The sequence below is a fragment of the Naegleria gruberi genome, assembly GCF_000004985.1.
Source record: "Naegleria gruberi genomic scaffold NAEGRscaffold_50, whole genome shotgun sequence".
Lineage (NCBI taxonomy): Eukaryota > Heterolobosea > Eutetramitea > Acrasida > Naegleriidae > Naegleria > Naegleria gruberi.
This window is the reverse complement of record NW_003163277.1, coordinates 128936-150982: the sequence shown is the minus strand read 5'-3', so window position 1 is coordinate 150982 and position 22047 is coordinate 128936. Positions and strand designations below refer to the sequence as shown.

Sequence of the window (22047 nt, the reverse complement as noted above, 5' to 3'; positions counted from 1 at the left end):
ATAAGTCTGCAATTGTTAAAAAACCAAAAAACAGAGAAACTCTTAAATCCTTAATTGAATTAGATAGGAAAAGATATCAATTGAGTGGAAAATCCTCATTTTCCACAATCACAATCCATCAATGTCTCCAAAAACAATTAATAGTTAAGAAATGTTCATTCCAACAATAAATTCAATTTCCTCAATCTCTTTCTCTATTTGTGAAATGATCAAAAGTTCTCAAAAAAAAATCGAACAATGTCTGCCTCACTATGGTCAAGCTCTTGTTATCTCTTCAAAGACCTTTGAGTAAATGATTGAAAGCGAATTGGAAAAGTGTCGTCCGACCGTATTGATCAGGAAGAACATGATATCAAATAGTTACTTGAAAAGATTGGGGAGTTGGTTCTAATTCCTTCGGATCATGTAAGTAATTTCATCAGTATCAAATGAATCTTCATCATCATTTTGATTATTTGATAATATATTAAGGTCAAAAGTGTACAAGTGCTTTAGAGGAAATTTCCTCGATTATCACACATGAGAAGATGTCAACCTTATCAATGTCACATCCGAAGATCCCTATTATGCTAATCTGGACAGTTGGGACTGTGTTAGAATCTTGAGACAGACTATGGATATACAACCAAGCATCCATCCTCACACACTCTATCCATGATTTACATCCCAAATTCTTTTCCACGTTCACCATCCATTCCAACATTACCATTGAAAAATCACAATTATTGTAATTGCTTTCCATTAGCAAACTTTCTTCCACACATTCTTTTCAAAATTTCAATACAATCAATTTTTTAGGGTTTATCATGATAAATCATTTAACATTCTATTACTGGCATGCATTACAGGTAGTTGACATGGACAGGATCAGTACAAGATCTGACAGCAACGATTTTAATATCCAGATGGAAGCAATTTGGCGTTCTTGAAAGTAATCGCCATCAAACATCACCAAGAAAAAGTTTCCAGTTGGTTCATGTTTTGTGGTTTCACATGAGGAAACATTCCAACCCACCTACTAGAAGATACATGGATGAATGTTCTCTATCACACTCACAGAGACGAAAGTCAAACTAATTCAAACTAAAACAAAATCCCTAACTTGTCGTTCCACAATATTCATCCTCCACACCAATAGTAACAATTCAACACTGCACTTCTCAAATAGCAATAGATAATAGCAACATAACATTTAACAAATAACGGAAAGATGAATCCGCAAAACCCAACCAAGCAATTTGTGCCAATTGCCACAACCAACGAAGATCAAGAACTCTTCGCCAGAATGCTCAAACAAAAGGAATTTGATGCAGCTCAACAACCACAATCAACTGAACATCTTCCTAACAAGGTTCTCCCTCCACCAACTGCTCTTCCATATGCATCTTCTTTAAATAGAGATTACGATCAGTCAATTGCTGACATGTTAAAAAATCGTAGAAAATCCCTTTCAGAACAAGAGAAACAAACTTACAAGGATGCAAGAGAACCACAATTGAAGGGAAAACACAACTTTAAGATTTTGAAAACTTTCAGTTGGGAATGGATTTTAATTTTGTGTGGAATGCTTTCTTCAGCTGTTTATGGTGTCATGCCTTTGGTGTTTTATTTGATTTTTGGTACCTTTGTTGATGATGCTATTGATTATGCCAAGTTGGATATTTCTGCTCAGGAATTGTAAGTTTTAGTTTCTTTTCGTATACGAAACTGTTTTTTTTCTATTCGAATTCAATTAGGAGAGACAATATTGTCAATTACACAATTGGTTTTGCCTGTATTGGTGTCGGTGGTGGTTTATCCAGCTTTCTCTCACAAATGTTCATGAATATTGCAGGTGACCGTTTAGCCATTCGTTTAAGAAGAACCTATTTCAATGCACTAATCTCACAAGAAATGGGATTTTTCGACATCAAGTCATCTGGTGCATTAACTGCTCCAATCTTTGAAGATGTAGCCAAGATTCAAGATGCCTACACTATGAAACTCAGTTTAGTTTGCACTCACGTTGCAACTGCCATTGCAGGAGTTATCATGGCTCTGACAACCAATTGGAAAATGACATTGATTTTGATTAGTTGCAGTCCACTCGTTGTGATTGTCATTGTCATTTGTACCAAGTGTATTGAAGTTTTCACAAATAGAATTAATAATGCAGTGATGAGAGCTGCTGGTGTTGCTGGTGAAGTTTCTAGCTCAATCAAGACAATTCGTTCAATGGCCGGAGATAGACGTGAGAAGGCACGTTTTGGTAAGGCACTTGCTGGAGCTCCATTCTCAATTATTGGAAAGGGAGTTTCTCAAGGTATTGCTATGGGTAATTCTTATATGGTTATCAATGGTTTCTTTGCTTTGACTTTTTGGTATGGGTAAGTTAGTTTGCGTTTCACTAGTTCAGTAATTAATTATTCGAATGGCGCAATATATTTTCACATATTGTAGAGGTTCTATTGTCATTGATGGTGATGCAACTCTTGGTGAAATGGTCAAAGTCTTTGGTATTATGGTAAGTTAATTAACAATTTGTTTCATTTACAATTATTGTAAAAACAGTTGCTTAGTATTTTAGGTTTGAATCAAGCTGCTGACAATCTTCCATACTTTGCCAAGGCAAACGCCAGTCAACAAGCTCTCTTGAAGGTCATTTTGAGAGAACCAGAAATTACTGAACCACTCAATGGTAAAAAGGTTGACGATCTCAGAGGTGAAATTACAGTTGAAGGAATTGAATTTGCTTATCCATCTCGTCCACACTTGACCATTTTGAAAGACTTTAATTTGAAGATTAAGGCAGGTAGCTCCGTTGCTTTGGTTGGTGGTTCAGGATCTGGTAAATCAACAATTATTGGTCTTATGGAAAGATTCTATGCTCCTCAAAAAGGTAGAGTTCTCTTGGATGGTGTGGATATTAAAGAATTGGACACTGAATGGCTCCATCAAGTTATTGGTATCGTCACTCAGGAACCAACTCTATTCCAAGGAACTATTAAGGAAAATATTGCCTACTCAATTGGTGGATTGACTGGAAGTAAGAAAGATGCCAAGCAAAGTCAAATTGAAGAAGCTGCCAAAGCTGCCAATGCACACAACTTTATTATGGAACTTCCTAATGGATACAATACAAGATTGGGAGAAAAGGGTGTTTCCTTATCTGGTGGTCAAAAGCAAAGAATTGCTATTGCCAGAGCTATTTTACAAAATCCACAAATTCTCCTTTTGGACGAAGCTACTTCTGCTCTCGATGCTGAATCTGAAGGCCTAGTTCAAGAAGCCCTCGATCGTTTAATGAAGGGAAGAACAACCATTTGTGTAGCTCACAGATTGGCAACCATTAAGAATTCAGATGAAATTTGTGTCATGGATCATGGTGTCATTAGAGAACGTGGTTCTCATGAAGAATTGATTAGAAATCCAAATGGCATTTATAGATCACTTGCTGCCAAACAAAGTATGGTTTAAATATCATTCATATATTAGAAATTGTACATATTGTATAATAAATTAAAAGTAAATCAACCTTGACCATCCTTTTGACAAATCAAAATATTTTACTTACATTATTTAATTATCGATAAGCTTGTGAATGGCTTCTAAAAGTTTTGGATGCTCATCTGTTGGCAAGTGAATTAAGGCCTGTTTTAATTCGAATCGAATTGCATTTTGCAATTCATCTCTTCCACTGTAGTGATAGAGGAATCTTTCAATGTTTTCCAATAATCTACTTATTGCAAAGCTTAAAAAGCTTGTGCTTCTGTTTGATTGTTCATACATACTATTAATGATTGCATCCATATTTTCCAAAATAATACTCATGTTTTCTTCCACATTTTCCTCAAGTTCTGCAAGTAGGAAGAAGGCAAACACAGAATCAAAAGGACTGCCACAGTCATAATCTCTTGGAATCAAAGATAGTTTAACGAGAGCTCTGTACATTTCATTTTTCTTTCCTCTACTAACCTTGTTAGATTTTTCAATGTTCTCCATTAAGAGGAACCACAAACAGTAGAGAATGTAGAAAGGAGGATCAGCAGTGCCACCTTCATGTTCTTGTCTCACTTTTTTCACAAGTTCTAAAGTGTAGCCTTGTTTGAATTTCTCAGTTATTGTAAAGTTTGGCTCAGTTAATTGCCTCGATTTTTCAATAATATTCCAAAATAATCCACTTTCCAGTGCTGAGCATAAAACAGCAAACCAACCACCGTCACAATACCTTGAAATACGTATTTCTAACCGTTTTTCTAAACGATTGCACATTGCTCCATCCATGATGTTCATCAGCTCAGCTCCTCTATTTTGAATAATAGATGCAAAAGCCCCCAATACACTATATGTTTGACCAAAATCCACAAACAGGGTCACCATTCTCTCATCAAGAAACGAACTACTCTCCCCAAATGCATCAAAACAGTCTATAATATTCTTCAAATCAGTATAGTCTTTTCCTTTCCTTATTTCCATAAAATGGTCGAGAAAAGGATCCATAATAGTATTGGAAATGAATACTCTTTGTTCATTACTATTGAATATTTCACAATATAATTTGAAGGTAGATTGCATTCTTATGGAACAGTATAGATTAATTATGGAGTAATTGAGCTCAGAAATCGGTTGTTTGGGATTTTGCTCAAAGAAGGAAGAAATCGTCGCGCTGAAAAGCTTACACGCATTATTGTCATTTTGCAACTTGAGAGCTCTAGCTAAGGAATTAAGCATTAACTCATCGATTTCAATCCCTGATCTATTCATGATAGTATTTGCCATAGAAACTATTGTAAATTCTCTCATACAAATCAATTGATCATCAAATAGACAAGAAACAGAGTCACCGTTCTTCAAATAGCAAGAATTGGAAAGATTAAACACCTCTGTTACAATTTCATAAGGTTCAATATGATATTTAGCGCAATGCCTATCAAGCAAGTTTTCAGGAAGAGTGCTAACTAATGCTTTCAAGTAAAATCCCTGAATTTTCTCCAAAGTTGTTTCGTATTCAATTATTCCATTCCATTTCTCTACACCACTCAATTCGAGCAACTTGAGAGTCCAATAAACCATCAGAGAATGATTACTCGTCAATAATGTTTGATTGGTTGGAAATCTAGTCAATCTAATCATCATTTGAATCAAGTTTTCTCTCTTTTCTGCAACAAGATCTTTAATTCTATTGTCTCTCTGAATAAATCTCCTCAGAGCATACGAAATTGTCAAACCTCTATCTGCAGAATCAGCCAAATCTATCAAATAAAGACAATAATTAACAATTTCATTCCACACTCGTTCATTCTTTGAAGGGAATAAGGAATAAGAATTGATCACATTACTATAGGTAAGATCACGCATAATTGCCATATCCAAAATTTTAAAATACTCCCCAACAATTCTTGTATCATATTTTACTGCACTACTACGACCACTACTACTACTATTATTTAACAATTCTGATTGTTCTTCTTCTTTTCCGAATCCCAGGAATAACCATTTAGATATTCTCGATAAGAAATTCGACTCTTTCCACTCGGTATAACACAAGTTGGCATAAGTTTTCTCATCAAATCCCTTCAAACATTCAACAATTAACTCTACATTTCCGAAACATTCCTTGAAAATTTTCTTAATTTCCTGAAGTTTTGTCTCTGGACGAACATTATTCGGAACATAATTTGAATAATTAAATTCTTCTTGTGTATTGAGAATGTAGTGGTATTGATGTTGTGCCATTTTTTTTGTTGATTTTTTGTTCGAACATTTTGTAAACTTTAAAGTGCAATACCAGAATACCTTTCCAATAAAATGATTTCGAATGTATTATGTATAATTTGATAAAAAGACTACAGCACCACAGGTTCCCAAGTTGTCTCCAACCTCAGTACTGATGTGGCTCGACGATGCTTAACTTCTCAAATCGGACGGGATGAGGTGCATTCATCGTGATATGGCCGTAGCCATTCATTTCCTTAATACAATGAATATAAAGAATATTTTAATAATTGGAAGGCAAAATTTATTCATTTTACAAATAACTAGGAACAAAGAGTGAAATTACATCTTAGCCTGTATATTGGTCCATTTTTTGCTTAATTTATTCATAATTGTTTGAAAAAGGAAACACATCTTTTATGAATATTTTGATGGACTTGACAGTTTCTTTTTTCACAACAAATTAATCTTACCGCAAAAACAAAATGCTCAACAACAACAAATGGGTAGTCATCAACTCAATTGTGTTAATTTTTAGCTTGCTTTTCGTGTTTCCCCACTTGACAAAATCTGCAGATGTGAAATTCAAGATTAGAACAGTGGTTGATTCATTGGTAAAACCAACTTCAGTCAGCGTGTTTGAGAATGGAGATATTTATGTAGCTGAAGAGAGTGTCGTGAGCAAGTAAGTGTGTTGTTGTTTCGTCCTGTTTATGTTCAATATGATCATGATTCTCTATTAGAATTTATACTAATGGAACGAAAGTAATTGTGGCTGGTGGAGGCTCTGATACTAGTAGTGCAGTGATGGTTCCTACACAAGCACAATTAAGTAGGTTATCAAAATATAATTCCTCTGTTATAACTTTAAATAGCAAGACCTTATATTTGGGTGGACGAAACTAGCCGAAAAATTTACATTGGCGAAGATAATGGCAATATACGGGTTGTTGATGAAATTTCCAATACCATTACAACACTAAAAACTGGTGTTGGTAATGTAAGATTTTTAATTTTAGACAAGAGATTAAATCAATTAGTTTTTGCCATTTATGGAATATTTGGAAATGGTGATATTGGAATTTTCAACTTGGCCTCACAAAATTATTATGTATTAGATGTTTTCGATAAACCCGTTGGAGTGGCACTTTCTTTCCCATCAGATATTTATTTCAGTTCGTTTGATTGCATTGGTAAACCAGGAGCTTATGGCTCTGCTAGTTCTGGAACTTACTTTCTCAAGAATCTTTCCTCTCCAAAGGGTATATTTAGAACAAGTAAGAATGAATTCTATATTGCTGAATCATCAGGTAGAGTTAAGGTTTATAATGGAACGTTAAGGCAAATTGCTGGTGTTGGACTAATTGGCTCCAGTTGTCCAGACGATTCAGATGCGCTTACTTGTTTAATAAGCAATACAAATGGAATTTTTGTGAGTGGAAAGAATGAAGTTTACATTACTGAAATGATTGCTTCTGGAACTGTTAGGAAATTATATCCATACTGTGAGGATGGTTTAGTATTGAGCTCTGATGGAAGATTATGCAATCCATTGTGTTTCACAAAGTCTGGGAATGAAGCATGTGGAGGCCCATCACATGGATTATGTATTGATGTGGACACCTGTCAATGTAACAATAATTATTATGGTATGGCATGTGAACTGCCAAAATGTTTTGGAAAGAATTCAACTTTATATTGTAGTATGAATGGTGAATGTATAGATGTGAATAATTGTTCATGTAATTCCAATTATTATGGAATTGAGTGTAATGTCACTACTTGTGATGGAAAGTTTTCGAATAATTCAAATACTTGTTCGAATCATGGAACATGCGTTGATTACAATATTTGTGAATGCAATGAAAATTACGAAGGAACATTTTGCAATATATCAAAATGTAATGGTACACTCTCTAATGATCCATCTGTTTGTTCTGGAAATGGCAATTGTCTTGAATATGACACTTGTCAATGTTTTAATTCCTCAATGTACTCTGGCAGTTTTTGTGAAATTCCAATTTGTTTTGGAATTTTAGCAAATCAATCATTGAGTGTATGTTCAGGACAAGGAAATTGCATTTCAGTTGATCAGTGTCAATGTAATTCCAAATATGGAGGATCTCAATGTGAAATTCCTTTTTGTAATACGAAACTTGGTACAGATCCATTGGTTTGTAATTCTCATGGAAATTGTACAGCACCGAATCAGTGTCAATGCATGAGTGGGTATGATGGATCTGAATGTGAATTGATTAACTGTTTTGGTATCTATTCGAATCAAACTAATCAAATCTGTAATCAAGGAAACGGTACTTGCCTAGCTCCAGATACTTGCAGCTGCAACAGTGGATGGACTGGATTGAATTGTGAGATACCTATCTGTCACGGAGTTCCTTCCAACAATTCCAGAGCTTGTTCTTCGAATGGTCAATGTACGAATCCAAACTATTGTAAATGTGATTCGAATTATTATGGAACTAATTGTGAAAAAACTACTTGTAATTCTGTACCTTCTGATGACAGCAATGTTTGCTTTGGAAATGGAAAATGCATTTCCTATAACAATTGTAATTGTTCAGATGGATATGGACCTTCGACAACGTGTCAATTTCCAATTTGTTTTGGTAAATTGGCAAATGACAGCAGTGTCTGCAATGATACTGAACAGTATTGCGATGCACCAAATGAATGCAAGCTTAAAAATCCAATCTGCTTTGGCATTGAAAAGTTGGATAATAGATCTTGTTCTGGAAATGGAAAATGTTTGTCAACTGATTATTGTAAATGTGATTTCAATTATTTTGGTGAAGAATGTCAATACTTTAAATGTAATGGTGTCGAATTCAATTCAACAAGAGTTTGTAATTCTCATGGTGTTTGCAAATTCTTGAATACTTGCATTTGTGAGAATGGATTTGGAGGAAACAATTGTGAACTAGTGGAATGCAATGGAATATTGGAAAGTTCAAGCTCTGTATGTAGTGGAAGAGGAACATGCCTTAATGTAGATCAATGTGAATGTGAATATGGATACAGTGGATCAAATTGTCAATTTACTTCATGTTTTGGCATAGAACAAGAAAGCTCACAAGTTTGCAATCTTGGAAATGGAACTTGTCGTTCATTTGATTACTGTAAATGTGTGAATGAAAGCAAATGGTTCGGACCACAATGTAACATTACCTATTGTTATGGTGAAACATCTGTTGATTCAAAAGTTTGCTCCTCTCAAGGTGATTGTGTTAATTATGACACCTGTCATTGTAAGAAGGATTTCATTGGCAATAAGTGTCAATTTAAATTCCTTTCCCAAGCAATGAAGTTATCATTCAACAATACTAGTGATATTGTTGGAGATATTTCAACCATTATTTCTCTTTCCATTCAAGATTCTTCATTTCTTGATTATTATGTCAACCAATCCATTAACATTTTTATTGAATTCCTATTAGATGGTCAATTTGATTCCTCTTCAACTGTCCACCAACAGCTGACATCTTCCATTCCATTTAATCTACCAGCCTCTCTTTCCAAAACAGGTTCCTTAACAGCTAAGGCAGCTCTTTCCCTCAACTCGACGCTCATTTCCTTCAGAGTTGAAACTGAAACAGCTCTTTCTCTTCAACTAAAAAACATTCCTCAGATTTCAGCAAGATTGACTTCGCTTCCTTTCCTTGCTATTGACTCAGTACACAGTGAGAATACAGGAGTGATTGTTGCAGCAGTTGTTGTTCCAATTGTTTCTGTTGCAGTTATTGGAGGTGGTGTTGCTGTATTGATTACAACTATTGTAATCATGATGAAGAAGAAAGCATCTGCTTCATTGGCAAAAGATTTAATTATGGCTGGTGCCACTGATGTTGAATTGGCCTAGTTTAGAAAGCCAATTCCTTGAGTTAATTGCACTCAATCCCTCAAGAGCTAAATAAATATCAAGAACAAACTAAAGTTTTTTTTGTTTGTCAAGTAAATGAGGAAGAATGTTCTAATAAGATTCAATTAATAATTTGGACGGGAAGCCTGCCAGGAATATGGCGACAATCCCGCTACAGTCTTTGACTGTATGAACAGTGAATTCAAGAGTTCTTTTGACGAATCTTGTTTTGTTCAATGCGAAACAGGTTGTTGAAGAAATAGATCTAGCTTGATCACCATCTATTTATCACTTTTGAATTTTGATCATTTTAAAAATGACACTTGTGGTTAATTATTAAAAGCAACATTTATTGTCGTTGAACCAAACACAACACCAATGAAATCGTAAGCTGGTGTGCATGTTTTTAACTTTTCGTTTAGCAAATCACATATGCCATATTGAATTATTTTGAATGCCGTAAAAAAGATAGAGTGGAGATGCGGGGTATCGATCCCCGTACCTCTTCCATGCTAAAGAAGCGCTCTACCATGTGAGCTACATCCCCTTTACATTCACAAAGAATATACGTTATCCACAAATGTTTCAGGAAAGTATTTTGAGTACCAATAAGAACTCTTCTATCAATGAATGGGAGAAGCTACTTTCAGAACGGTGCTATTTCAATTTTGTTTCTGAGATTGAATCCAAATTAGCCATGAATCAAAGCCTTAACATGAATTTAAAAAAAAATGAGCAAACGAAACAGACAAGATTTTGAAAATCATCAATTAATTAGTTCGGATGAAATATTCACTAACAATAATAATAATAATATTATGGAAGAGAAAGTAAAAAAGCATGTGAAACTCGAACAAGAAACATTTTCAGATGATATTTGTTTTGAAATAATTTGCATGATTGATGATTCGTGGTTTATTTTAAATAATTGTACTTTAATTTCAAAACAATTCTTTAATGTGATCAAGGAACGTTCAAAACTTGTTATTCAATTTAAAAAAAAATTTACAGAGAAACGAGTTGAATTATTCATGAAAAGTCAATTTATGAATAGTATTGTTAATCTTAAATTTTTGGGATATTTGCTTGGAGGCATAGAAAAACTCAAATTTATCAGTGAAATGAAACAATTAATATCACTCGATATTAGTTACAATCGAATTGATGGTGAAGGAGCAAAATTGATAAGTGAAATGAAACAATTAACATCACTTAATATTAATGGCAATGTAATTGGTGGTGAAGGAGCAAAATTCATCAGTGGAATGAAACAATTAACATCACTTTATATATATAATAATAGAATTGGTGGTGAAGGAGCAAAATACATTAGTGAAATGAAACAATTAATATCACTTGATATTGGTGGAAATCAAATTGGTGATGAAGAAGTAAAATTGATAAGTGAAATGAAACAATTAACATCACTTAATATTGCTAACAATGTAATTGGTGATGCAGGAGCTAAATTCATAGGTGATATGAAACAATTAACATCACTTAATATTTCTTACAATGTAATTGGTGATGAAGGAGCAAAATACATCAATGAAATGAAGCAGTTAACATCACTTAATATTACTCGCAATGAAATTGGTAATGCAGGAGCTAAATTCATTAGTGAAATGAAACAATTGACATCACTTGATATTGCTGGCAATCGAATTGGTGGTGAAGGAGCAAAATTCATAAGTGAAATGAAACAATTAATATCACTAAGAAAATAAGCTATGGCAAGATTGGAGAAAAAGGTAATTTATTACTAAATGTTAAAACTCTTATTGTTTAGGCATTGTATCACAGTAATCTGTGTAGAGTGGTATATCTTCCTTAAGACCCTTTCTCTTTCTGATAGATTTGATGAGTTTGTGAACTTTAGATTGAGGATCATAAACATTGTCTTCCATAACTTTCCAGTGACTGAAACTACATTGAGGGAAAGCTTGTCCTTGAGTAACACCTCTCAACTCTTCTGTTAAACCGAAACTTTCCAGCACAGGTAAATTACCAGTTATACTAACGAGAGGAGTACCAATTACCATTTCAGTAGATTTGATAACACCTCTTCTATTAGAAATGACACTATAGACAGAACCCATCACTGATTGAGGACATTGAACTTCAACAAGATACATTGGTTCAACTAACTTTGGATCAGCTCTCAATTGACTAGCAGTCATGACACGAGATGTTGCTTGGAGAATTTGACCAGCTCCACGATGGATAGAATCTGCATGAAGATTACAATCATTAAATTTGAATAAAACACCTCTCATTGCTTCGTCACATAAACCTCCTGAAGAACTGCTTTGTTGGAAGCTAGTGACCACATATTGTTGAATTTCATTAATATAGTCAACTGACTTGGTTGCATTTACCAAAATGTTACTACCCTTATCAGCTTCAGGTCCAAAACTCCAAATTCTCTTTGTTATGCTAGGATCCCATTCAAAGTCAATTTCTAAAATCTTTGCTCTCTTATTTTGATCATCCATTGGCAATTGACCTTCCTTAATCATTTCAATTAATTCCTCACTGATTGGTTCAGCTTGCATATATAAACGATTGTGGCCGTTAGCACTTCTTGCCATGACCATGTCACCATTCTTATTTGAAACTGTTTCGTGGAAAGTGACAACAGGAGGAGACTTTTTAATTTGAATTCCTCTTGCATATTCTTCTTCTAAATTCTTTAAACAAATTTCCAAATGCAATTCACCTGCTGTTCCAAGAATATGTTGACCACTATCATTTTGCTTACATTCCAATAGAGGATCACTTTGAACGAGACGTTTCAAACCTTCAACAAATCGAGATAAATCTGCTGGATTGACTGGCTCAACTCCCATTTGAACTACAGGACTCACAGAGTATTTCATATTCTTAATTGGCATGCATGCAACTTGTCCTTCTTCTGTCAATGTACATGATTTGATAATGTACTTGTCAAGACCAACAATACCTACGATGGCACCACAAGAAGCTTGAGTGATGCTTTCAGTATTTTTACCAATCATGACTAACAATCTTTGAATACTTGTATGGAAAACATCTTTCTTAGCAATTGGATCATAGTTAGGACCCAAAATTCTCACCTTAGTTGATTGAGTCAAACTACCAGAGAATATACGAGCTAGAGCAATAAAACGACCAACATTATTACTCATACTAGAGCTAGTATTAGAGTGCATAGGTACCATCTTACTGACATAGACAACCAGTGGTGCATTTGGATCACATTCCTTAATACCAGTAGCGTATGGATCTGTCAAATCTTCACCAGTGTAGAGGCTATCATATCTGACCTTTTGAGCTTCCTTAGGAGAAGGTAAATGGTTGATAATCATTTGAACTAGAGGTTTGTGAGCTGGGAGGAACTTTCTCATGATTGATTTAGCTAAAAGTTTCGGCTCTTTTCTCTTTTCTTCTTTCGTCAGAGGTATAGACAATGCACTAATGATATTTTCCAAATCTGTTGACAAAATACCTTCACTCGAAATTTCATGTTCTCTAACCAACTTGAAAATCTTGAAAATAGGTTCTAAAATGAATTCACAGAAAGTGTGCTTCAATTGTTGACCACTTGTCGATGAATAAGGTTCAGTGGTAAACTTCTTAGTTGAGTGATCATAATAATTTTCACCCCATAATTTGTTAATAACCTTCTCTACAGGAAGTTTAAACTTCTTGCTATATAATTGAGCGAATTGCTCCAAAGTGAAAGCCCAACCCATCTTACCTGATCCAAAAGCAATGTTACAATCAACTGGATCAACAGAAACTGACTCATCAGAATAAGTTGATAATAGAGCATTCACAGACTCGATAATTCTTAAAAAGTTTTGATAACTTTCTTCTTCAGTAAATTGCATTTCTTCAATTAAACGGTCAACCTTGTTAATGAAGAGAACTGGACGAATTCTTTCTTGAAGAGATTGTCTAATTACTGTTTCAGTTTGACCTCTACAACCTTCAGCAGCATCTACAATCAACACTGCACCATCAGTAATTCTCAAAGCTGTACTAACTTCAGATGAGAAATCAATGTGACCTGGACAATCGATCAAATTAACCAAATGATGATCATTCTCCTTGTCTGGATTTTCCAAAACCATACTCAAACTTGTTGATTTAATGGTAATACCCTTTTCAATTTCATTCTTATCTACGTCGCAAACTCTCTTCTCACCTGCAGCATCTTCATCCACTAAACCAGCTGCTAAAGCCAATTGATCAGTGAGTGTTGATTTACCATGATCAACGTGAGCAATAATACTAATGTTACGAATCTTGTTACTGTCGAGTAAGAGCCTTTCGAGTATTTCTTTACTGAACTTGACCATATTGTAATTATTTAAATAATCTGTATTTGAATATTGAGCTATTGAATGAGCTGTTAGTTAATTTGTTGTTTTTTTTTGTTTGTTTGATGGAGTGAGAATACTTTTGAGAGGTGTTTAAATAGAGCTAAATTTGCTTGCTTTCAACTTGAACCTCCACAGCTTCATTTTCAGACTTGTTTGAATTTGAACCTCTGATTCACTTACGAAAATGAACCTCTTCTTCAATTTCATAAATGCACATTCATTTTCATAACTATTTTCATATTATTTGCATAATTTAAAAATAGAGTGGTTCAAATTCAAATTATTTTACTTCCGAATTCAAGTGAGCAATGTAAGCTTCCACGGCTTTTGGTAATAAATCATAACCATTCTCAACACCATGAATAATTGCCTTCTCAACCAAGTGACCAAGTAACAACACAGAACAGTGAATTTCTGTTTCCAAAACATGATAACAACTATGTTCGTCAATTGGTTCAATATGTTGATGAGTACTGATCTTTAGAATATCGTGATGACTCAGTGGAGGCATAGTATTACTATTCATGGTATAGTTCAATAAATTCTTTTCCTGATGATCGACATAGTGAAATTCTTCCTGACCTAACAAGTGCAACAATGCATGGGGAATGTCATAATCTGGAAAGACTTTGGCAGTTCTCTTGACAATATTAACATCTTCACTTGGAAGTGTTTCAGTTTCAACTTTGTTGAATTTGAGCAGAGGAGCTGTGAATTTATCAAAATCATCAGTAAATATTATTTTCCAATATTCTTCTCTACTCAGTGGAATGAGTTTCTTGACGGAGTGTTTGACCATGATGATGATAATGATGTGTTGACTGTAGTGATCCTGTGGTATTATTTAATTTATTATTGAAAATGGATGCGTGTGGTATTTTTTGTTGTTAGAATTGACAAACACTATGACAAATGATGTAGTTGACAAATTAAATGCATTTTCAATAGACTCTAAAAAGGAAATTTGACATTCGTTTTGGAAAATATAAAAAGACTACAGCACCACAGGTTCCCAAGTTGTCTCCAACCTCAGTACTGATGTGGCTCGACGATGCTTAACTTCTCAAATCGGACGGGATGAGGTACATTCATCGTGATATGGCCGTAGCCATTGTTGTTATAAAAATTAAGATAATGAGCTATCTCTTAATTTGTTATAGTTTAATTTGTGAGTGAGTACTAAAACACCATTCGAAAATTGATGGTTTTGAACCAGATAAAACTAATACCAAAGTTCCATTCAAATTCTTAATGAAATTTTAACAGGAGGTAAAAAAGGCATGGATGGAGTTTCGCCACCAACACTTCAGAGAAATGAGCTGATCGTGATGTTAGAATTGAAAACATTCATTTCATTATGGTATAATTCTTTCTTTAAAAATAGATCCAACTCTGAAATGGAAGTTTCAATTAAAGGGGTGACAAAATTTGATAACTGATCTTTTTGAATTTCCTTATAAATTTCAATCTGTTGGCCAAGGTAGTGAAGAACTCTTTCATTTATGTACCTAAAATGCAAAGAAAGTTCCAAATAGATCTAATAGATCTGCATGTTCACATGATGAGTGAAAATCAACAAAAGAAACATAGGTTCATTGAAATTGTTTAAGTTTCTATTAATTATTAAAAAAATTAAGGTACCAATCTGCATGTTCACAAATCCCCCATTCACAAACCATGGCTGGTAAGGAATGCAGCAATCATCTATGAACGAGGAAACCTACAACGAAGCATGTTTCCAGTTCGATATCATGCTCAAGATATATGACTACAGAGTCTTCATCTTGGTTAACCTCAAAGGTCAGATTGACTCAAAAAAGTCGAGTTTATGTATTCCTACAGAAAAGATCCTGTAGAAGTACAGTCAATGGTTTTATCTAGTTTGATTTGTGAGGTTTGTGATATTGGTTTTGAATGTGTGAAAAGTGAGGTTAAAAAATTGTGGTACTTTTATGTGTGAAAAATATAAATTTCAATTCAAGAAAATAATTGAATGTTGACTTGATTAAATTATTGAGGTGGAGCAATTTCCATCATGGCTTCAAGATCAGCTCACAATTTTTAAGAACTTCCTCCCGAAGTTGTAAGAAACAACTAATTAAGTGGAGAATTTCCTCATTCCTTGCACAAATGCTATAATAATCTGTGAAATGGAAGTGGACAACTAGGCCAACTTACCCTTGAAAAATCAATAAGACAAAAAGACAGGTTCCTAATTGAGATGAGGTGATATGGCCGTAGAAGACAGATATAACTGATATTGATCCTTCTATGAACTTGTTGATCAAATGAAAATTTCATTCATCAATGTTTGCTTCAAAAGTTTGAAAGTGGCATTTCCTAAAATATGAATAGAAAGAGAGCTGGCTTGAATGTGAAAATTGTCTCTTGTTCAATTAAAAAAGAAACCTACTGCAATGAATCTTCAGTCGAGTATTTTCATAGATTCATTGAGCCCTCTTGTCCAATCAAATCGTTCTAGAAAGAGTGGCGAGAGGGCTGATAATTAATGTAGAGGGAGGGAATCCCTGATTGTAACCAAGTATTTGCAGTAATGTGAATCCACAGCAGTTAAAAGAGTCTCCTTAATAGTAAACAACAACCCAAACAATTTGGATAAGATTGAATTTACAAGTTTTTCAATAAAGTTCTTTAAATGTCAAATGATTTGTATTTAATTTTCTTCACATATTTGAACATTTCCATTTCAATGTTCTCTACATTTCAATATTTAAAGCTGTAAAAACAATAAGCTTGAAATTAAATTGAAATTAAAAAGACTACAGCACCACAGGTTCCCAAGTTGTCTCCAACCTCAGTACTGATGTGGCTCGACGATGCTTAACTTCTCAAATCGGACGGGATGAGGTGCATTCATCGTGATATGGCCGTAGCCATTCATTTCCTTAATACAATGAATATAAAGAATATTTAAATAATTGGATGCAGAAATTTATTCATTTTACATATTAACTCGGGCTATATTGTTGAATCTCTTGTTTCAATCTTTAGAAATAATTACAAATCTTCATCTTCAAATTGTGGAGGTTTGTGATGATCTGGATTAACATTTCCAAATGAAGATGATGAAGAATTACCTCCTCTATTTCCACTTCCAGAACCTCCAAATGGTTCAATGGTAGGATAAACTGGATCAAATCGAGAACCTGGTAACATCTGAGGAGGTTTCATATCTCCTCCCATTATTGAAGAAGCAGAAGGAAAATTCGAACGATCATTGAAAATTGGATTATTTGGTCCAACTTGATTGCCACCAAATCCACCACTCATTGAGGAAGGAGCATTTCCATGTAAAGGTTGAAAACAAGGCAATGGATTTAAATCTTGATCTCCTACTCTTCTATTATTATTCATCATGTTGTTACTATTATTGTTAAAATTATTGTTATTCATGTTGTGTTATTCTTTTTGTGTTGAATTCATTGATTGGCATGAGATTTTTGTGCTATTAAAAGAATTTTGAAAAAGGAATTAAAGTTATTTGTGTGTTACATATTACAAAAATAACTTTTTGAACAACATTTCTTGGGTACCCAAGAAACAGATGATACATAGAGTCAAAACATTGAAAGTTGCGTTCAAAATGTTCTTGATAAATAGAATTTATTCAAAATCTATTGAGATATCAGAGAGTTGATTGTTAATTATTTTGATCAATAAATTAGATTTGAAACTATTGATATTGTGGAAGTGCTTCATATGTTCATACAAAAGATATCTCAATGCATACAAGGTCAGTAGGCATTGGTTTTCATTTCCATGACTATATCCATACCATGGAGTGAACATTACCTTCTTAGTTTTGTGAATAACCCATGGATATTTCTCCCTTTCACTTACACTCCTAGCAAGTAAATGCCAATCATTTACATTACTCAAGGTGGTGTCACAAACTCCACAAATGTATAAATCATCCAATTTCAAACAATCCTCAATAGTCTCTTCCACTTCACCAATTGTTTGAACTCTATTTTCTAATTTGTTCATACACTTATTCACAAATATAGTCAAGCTCTGATTATCCAATTGCTTAATATTTTGAAGCAAGAGTTGTACATAAGTTCCATCTGTATACTCCACATAACCATCATTTGCGTCCTTTCTTCTCACAAAACCAAGTCTCATTGGAACTGATCGTCCTGCTCCTCTCAAAAACACTACAGACAACTCTCCACTGTTGATTAAATCATTAATCACACCTACAACAACTGAATCAAATCCCGTATAAGTTCCAGAATATAACGTGAAGAAAACAATATTATATCCTCTCAGAAAGCTCCTCATCACTTGAGGTTGCAAGCTACAAAAACTGGATTCATTAATCCTATCCACCTTCTTGAATATACATTTCTGATCGAGCATGAATCTCGTCCAATGTGATTCAGTGGACTCCTCCGAAGTCTTGAATAATTTTGGATTTTTAACATAATAACACAATCTCTCTTCAATACATTGCATAAAGTGGGCAGGTTCTGATGTATCTGCTCGAATAATCAAGGCTGATTGTAATTCATCAAATTCCTTTATAGTCAATTCATCCAAATTGTCAGTAATTGCAAGTGGAACCAGATCAATGTCCGTCCTATCATGGGGTGTCCCTACATCTAGATTATTAATTGCATCGTAATCATCCATTTTTTTTGTTGTAACGTCTCAAAAAAAATGTCGTACCACCCAGTAACTACACTGTTGACCCTGAGACCACAGTGTGTTGCCGCAATACTTACGTCGGGTTAAGTCACCGTACCCTATACTACCCGGGGTTCCAGCATAGGGTGTTCAAGCCAAGTATTTGTGTCCACAGAGTTACAAGAAATGAACAAAGCAATCCCAACAAGAAAGAATTTATTATTTAATATTCGTAATATCATCAAGACGAACCCGTCGGGTTCATACGATTAATAAACGTTTAAATTTTTTTTGTTGTAATATGCTTCTGAAATGTGATAGTTTGAATGTTGAACAATTTGAAAGCAGTTACACGCAACATTTCTTTTCATTTGACAAAGACCAACTGAGATGACCTTGAGTAAGGAGTTATTAGAATCCAATGAGGATTAAAGAACTACTAAATTCCTTAGTTGTTTCTCCAATTGCACCAAGTGTTTCATTAAGGGTTACAGCATTTCCGTATCCATATGTTAGACAATTGCAAAAGATGCTTCAAGGAATGATACCACAAGTAGTATTACCTCTTCCGATCCATCATGCTCTAGCTATTGATGAATCATTCAACTCCAAGCATGTGTTCTTCCTTAAATTCCACTCAATGAGTTGTAACACTGTAAATTGATCATTTCTTCGCATTCCACTTTACCAACTAGTAACAAGGAAAACAAAGAAAAATCACAAACAAGTATTAATAATCACCACCATAAATCATTAAGAGAATGGGTAACGTCACACCAAGTATTGGAGGTTCCTGGAGAGAGGGAAGTGGTAGAATTTGGCAGTCAACACAAAATGGAAATTCCTTTCAATGGATTCAACAGGGAACCAATAGAATGGCCACAGGTACACTGGTCTCAACTAAGGTATCACCAACAAGTGTAAGTGATTGGGCAATTCACATTACATTTGATGGAAATGTGCATTGGAGACTCACTTCTAGCCCAGATGGAAATACATTGTACGGAATGGGTGATAACTTTTATAGAGCTTCAAGTAGTGCCAACTTTTCCCAACCAAGTGTCTATAATGTTAATGGATTGAATCATGGAATGGTGGCCTCTTCCGTAATGAATCAACAAAATGTCAATACTACTTATACTGAAAATTCTGGCAAATCCTGGACCATCACTTCTTGTCCACATGCTGGATATTTCACGATGAGAAATCAACAAGATGGAAGAAGTGCAGAATTCTATGTTATCAAAGATATCTCCTCGAATAAGCATACCATGTATATTCAATTCCAAGGAACTCAACATCCTTTGAGAGCTGAAACATATGATATGAACAATATTCCACTTTCAAATGGTGATGTTTTCAGATGCACCATGCAATCCATGCAACCAACTACTGTGAATACTGGATATGGTGTTTCTATTGGAAATTCTGGTATTAGTGTTTCATTTACAACTCCAAGCACTATTATTCCCCCAACCTATAATCCACCAATGAATCCAAATTATCCACCTCAACAACCTTTTAGCCAACCTCAACCATTTACTCCTCCACAACCATTCGGTCGACCACAGCCATTTGGACAACCACAACCATTCTCTCAACCACAACCATATGGTCAACCTCAAGTTTATATGCAAACAACGCCAGTTACATCGAGCTCACTTGCCAATACAATAATTACTGCTTGTCAAGGAAAGAGTTTTGATAGTGACAAGATGAAGATTCTTGTAACATACTCCACATCTCAAATTTCTCCAATGGGTAATAGTGATCTTATCAGAATTATTTCATTATTCAATTTTGAATCTGATAAGGTAAAAGCCGTTCAACAATTGAAGAAGACCAATAATATTGCAACAATGGATTGCTCTTCGACATGTTTACTTGTAAGATCATTTGCACACGATAATAATAAGGACACTATCATTCGTGACTTGTGCCCATTCATTTGGGATCGTAGACAAAATTGTGAAACCCTTGTCTCTTGTTTATCCTTTGCCTCTAGCCAAAATCGTCTCAGAGATTTCATTTTGAAAAATTAAATAACTTTACTTTACAAATCTTGAATATATTCTGTTAAAACTGTTGTACATAGAGTTTGTTTTCTTTACAAATGTCTCAATTATTCAATAATCGAATATGAAATAACTCAATTAAGCGAGTGTTAAATGTATGATAGAATAAATCCAAGTCTTAAATTATTATAATTGAAATATCATGTTAACTATCATACTTGTCACTAATCCTCATTTCACATCTTACAACTCTCCACATTCAGTAATGAGACATGACATTTTTGGTTTGTTTGATGAACCAAAAACTGCTACAGCTTCAACTTTTTTCACAACTTCAAATCCTTTCAATACAGCTCCAAAAACAACGTGTTTTCCATCCAACCATGGTGTTTTAGTTGTTGTTAAAAAGAATTGACAACCATTTGAATTTGGACCACTGTTGGCCATTGAAAGAATTCCAGGTCTATCATGTTTTAAAGTAAAATTCTCATCATTGAATTGATCAGTTCCAAATGTTGAGTAAGATCCAGTTCCATCTCCAGAAACAAAATCACCTCCCTGAATCATAAAATCTTTAATAACTCTATGAAAAGCACAACCCTTGTATCCAACAGGCACTCCATTCTTTAAATGTTCCCCTGTGCAGAATTGTCGGAAGTTTTCAGCAGTCTTTGGTGTAACATCAGCAAATAATTCAATTTTAATTCTACCAACTGCATGACCACCAATGCTAACATCAAAGAATACAACAGGGTTATTCGGATTTCTCATCAATGGAGCCAATTCATGAATTGGTGGCAATCTTTGATTATTATTTGAAGACATTTTTTAAAAATTGTTTTTTTACTCTTTCTACCACTTCAATCAGATGAATATCTGAGTCTAGGAGAGAAAAATGTAGTTGGATAAGATACCAACGTTTTTTATGGTAGTGAAAAACATTGAAGTTAATGAATTAATTAATAATTTTAATTTTTAAATTTATTGATTTTGCATCATCTTGACAGCTCTAACGATATCAGAGTCACCGGCTTCCAAAACAGACATGACACCAACAGAGTGATATCTACCACAAGCAGTACCGAGTTCAATATTGTTACCAGGATAGAAGTAAATATCAGCGTGGGACAACATGGAGTAATATTCGATTTCTGACTTTCTGATTGGAGGAATGTTGTTAGAAACAATGATGAGTTTAGCCTTAGCTTGTCTCAAGTTCTTCATGGTTTCAGCATAACCCAAAGTGTATTTACCGCTCTTCATGACCAATTGAAGACGAGCATTGATGTTTTCAGAAGTCTTCTTCTGTAATAATGTTATTTCCACAAGTATTTATGAATTGGGTGAATAATAATAGAGAGGAAGAATGTTAAGTATTTGTTGTTCTAGATATGCTTACCTTTCCTTGTTGTTGGGTGGTTTGCTTTGTTTGAGTAGACATTTC

At 34.3% G+C, this 22047-nt stretch overlaps 11 protein-coding genes and 1 non-coding gene across 12 annotated transcripts; 4 read left to right on the top strand and 8 right to left on the bottom strand.

The window, feature by feature from the left end:
• Positions 1-1210: 1210 nt before the first annotated feature.
• On the top strand, positions 1211-3456 carry NAEGRDRAFT_51930 (uncharacterized protein; the record flags this gene model as incomplete). Its single annotated transcript, XM_002672906.1, has 4 exons — positions 1211-1677; positions 1803-2366; positions 2440-2503; positions 2608-3456. 4 exons carry the CDS (start codon positions 1211-1213, stop codon positions 3454-3456), a joined length of 1944 nt encoding a protein of 647 aa, XP_002672952.1.
• Positions 3457-3558: 102 nt separating this feature from the next.
• On the bottom strand, positions 3559-5715 carry NAEGRDRAFT_71973 (uncharacterized protein; the record flags this gene model as incomplete). Its single annotated transcript, XM_002672837.1, has 1 exon — positions 3559-5715. The coding sequence occupies one exon, from the start codon at positions 5713-5715 to the stop codon at positions 3559-3561; it is 2157 nt and encodes a 718-aa protein (XP_002672883.1).
• Positions 5716-6179: 464 nt separating this feature from the next.
• Positions 6180-9639, top strand: NAEGRDRAFT_59108 (uncharacterized protein; the record flags this gene model as incomplete). The annotated part of the gene is made up of 3 exons (XM_002672905.1): positions 6180-6379; positions 6438-6526; positions 6858-9639. 3 exons carry the CDS (start codon positions 6180-6182, stop codon positions 9569-9571), a joined length of 3003 nt encoding a protein of 1000 aa, XP_002672951.1. The 3' UTR covers positions 9572-9639.
• A 406-nt stretch (positions 9640-10045) lies between these two features.
• On the bottom strand, positions 10046-10118 carry NAEGRDRAFT_t545. The gene has a single exon. It is a non-coding gene; the product is annotated as a tRNA-Ala (tRNA).
• Positions 10119-10302: 184 nt separating this feature from the next.
• NAEGRDRAFT_51927 (uncharacterized protein) lies at positions 10303-11298 on the top strand (the record flags this gene model as incomplete). Its single annotated transcript, XM_002672904.1, has 1 exon — positions 10303-11298. One exon carries the CDS (start codon positions 10303-10305, stop codon positions 11296-11298), a length of 996 nt encoding a protein of 331 aa, XP_002672950.1.
• Positions 11299-11349: 51 nt separating this feature from the next.
• On the bottom strand, positions 11350-13914 carry NAEGRDRAFT_51926 (elongation factor 2; the record flags this gene model as incomplete). The annotated part of the gene is made up of 1 exon (XM_002672836.1): positions 11350-13914. The coding sequence occupies one exon, from the start codon at positions 13912-13914 to the stop codon at positions 11350-11352; it is 2565 nt and encodes an 854-aa protein (XP_002672882.1).
• Positions 13915-14218: 304 nt separating this feature from the next.
• Positions 14219-14737, bottom strand: NAEGRDRAFT_71970 (uncharacterized protein; the record flags this gene model as incomplete). Its single annotated transcript, XM_002672835.1, has 1 exon — positions 14219-14737. The coding sequence occupies one exon, from the start codon at positions 14735-14737 to the stop codon at positions 14219-14221; it is 519 nt and encodes a 172-aa protein (XP_002672881.1).
• Positions 14738-16956: 2219 nt separating this feature from the next.
• On the bottom strand, positions 16957-17352 carry NAEGRDRAFT_71969 (uncharacterized protein; the record flags this gene model as incomplete). Its single annotated transcript, XM_002672834.1, has 1 exon — positions 16957-17352. The coding sequence occupies one exon, from the start codon at positions 17350-17352 to the stop codon at positions 16957-16959; it is 396 nt and encodes a 131-aa protein (XP_002672880.1).
• A 210-nt stretch (positions 17353-17562) lies between these two features.
• On the bottom strand, positions 17563-18594 carry NAEGRDRAFT_71968 (uncharacterized protein; the record flags this gene model as incomplete). Its single annotated transcript, XM_002672833.1, has 1 exon — positions 17563-18594. The coding sequence occupies one exon, from the start codon at positions 18592-18594 to the stop codon at positions 17563-17565; it is 1032 nt and encodes a 343-aa protein (XP_002672879.1).
• A 755-nt stretch (positions 18595-19349) lies between these two features.
• Positions 19350-20630, top strand: NAEGRDRAFT_51924 (uncharacterized protein; the record flags this gene model as incomplete). Its single annotated transcript, XM_002672903.1, has 1 exon — positions 19350-20630. The coding sequence occupies one exon, from the start codon at positions 19350-19352 to the stop codon at positions 20628-20630; it is 1281 nt and encodes a 426-aa protein (XP_002672949.1).
• A 216-nt stretch (positions 20631-20846) lies between these two features.
• NAEGRDRAFT_60840 (uncharacterized protein) lies at positions 20847-21374 on the bottom strand (the record flags this gene model as incomplete). The annotated part of the gene is made up of 1 exon (XM_002672832.1): positions 20847-21374. The coding sequence occupies one exon, from the start codon at positions 21372-21374 to the stop codon at positions 20847-20849; it is 528 nt and encodes a 175-aa protein (XP_002672878.1).
• A 180-nt stretch (positions 21375-21554) lies between these two features.
• NAEGRDRAFT_81081 (ribosomal protein L30) lies at positions 21555-22047 on the bottom strand. Its single transcript, XM_002672831.1, has 2 exons — positions 22003-22047; positions 21555-21908 (listed from the first exon to the last, which is right to left on the bottom strand). Exons 1-2 carry the CDS (start codon positions 22042-22044, stop codon positions 21585-21587), a joined length of 366 nt encoding a protein of 121 aa, XP_002672877.1. The 5' UTR covers positions 22045-22047; the 3' UTR covers positions 21555-21584.

What these genes read in the sequence shown, in the direction of transcription:
- NAEGRDRAFT_81081 (XM_002672831.1), bottom strand. Translation starts at nt 22,044, where the DNA reads ATGTCTACTCAAACAAAGCAAACCACCCAACAACAAGGAAAG. An exon ending in CCACCCAACAACAAGGAAAG is followed by an intron (nt 21,909 to 22,002) that starts GTAAGCATATCT and finishes ACATTATTACAG; the next exon opens with AAGAAGACTTCTGAAAACAT.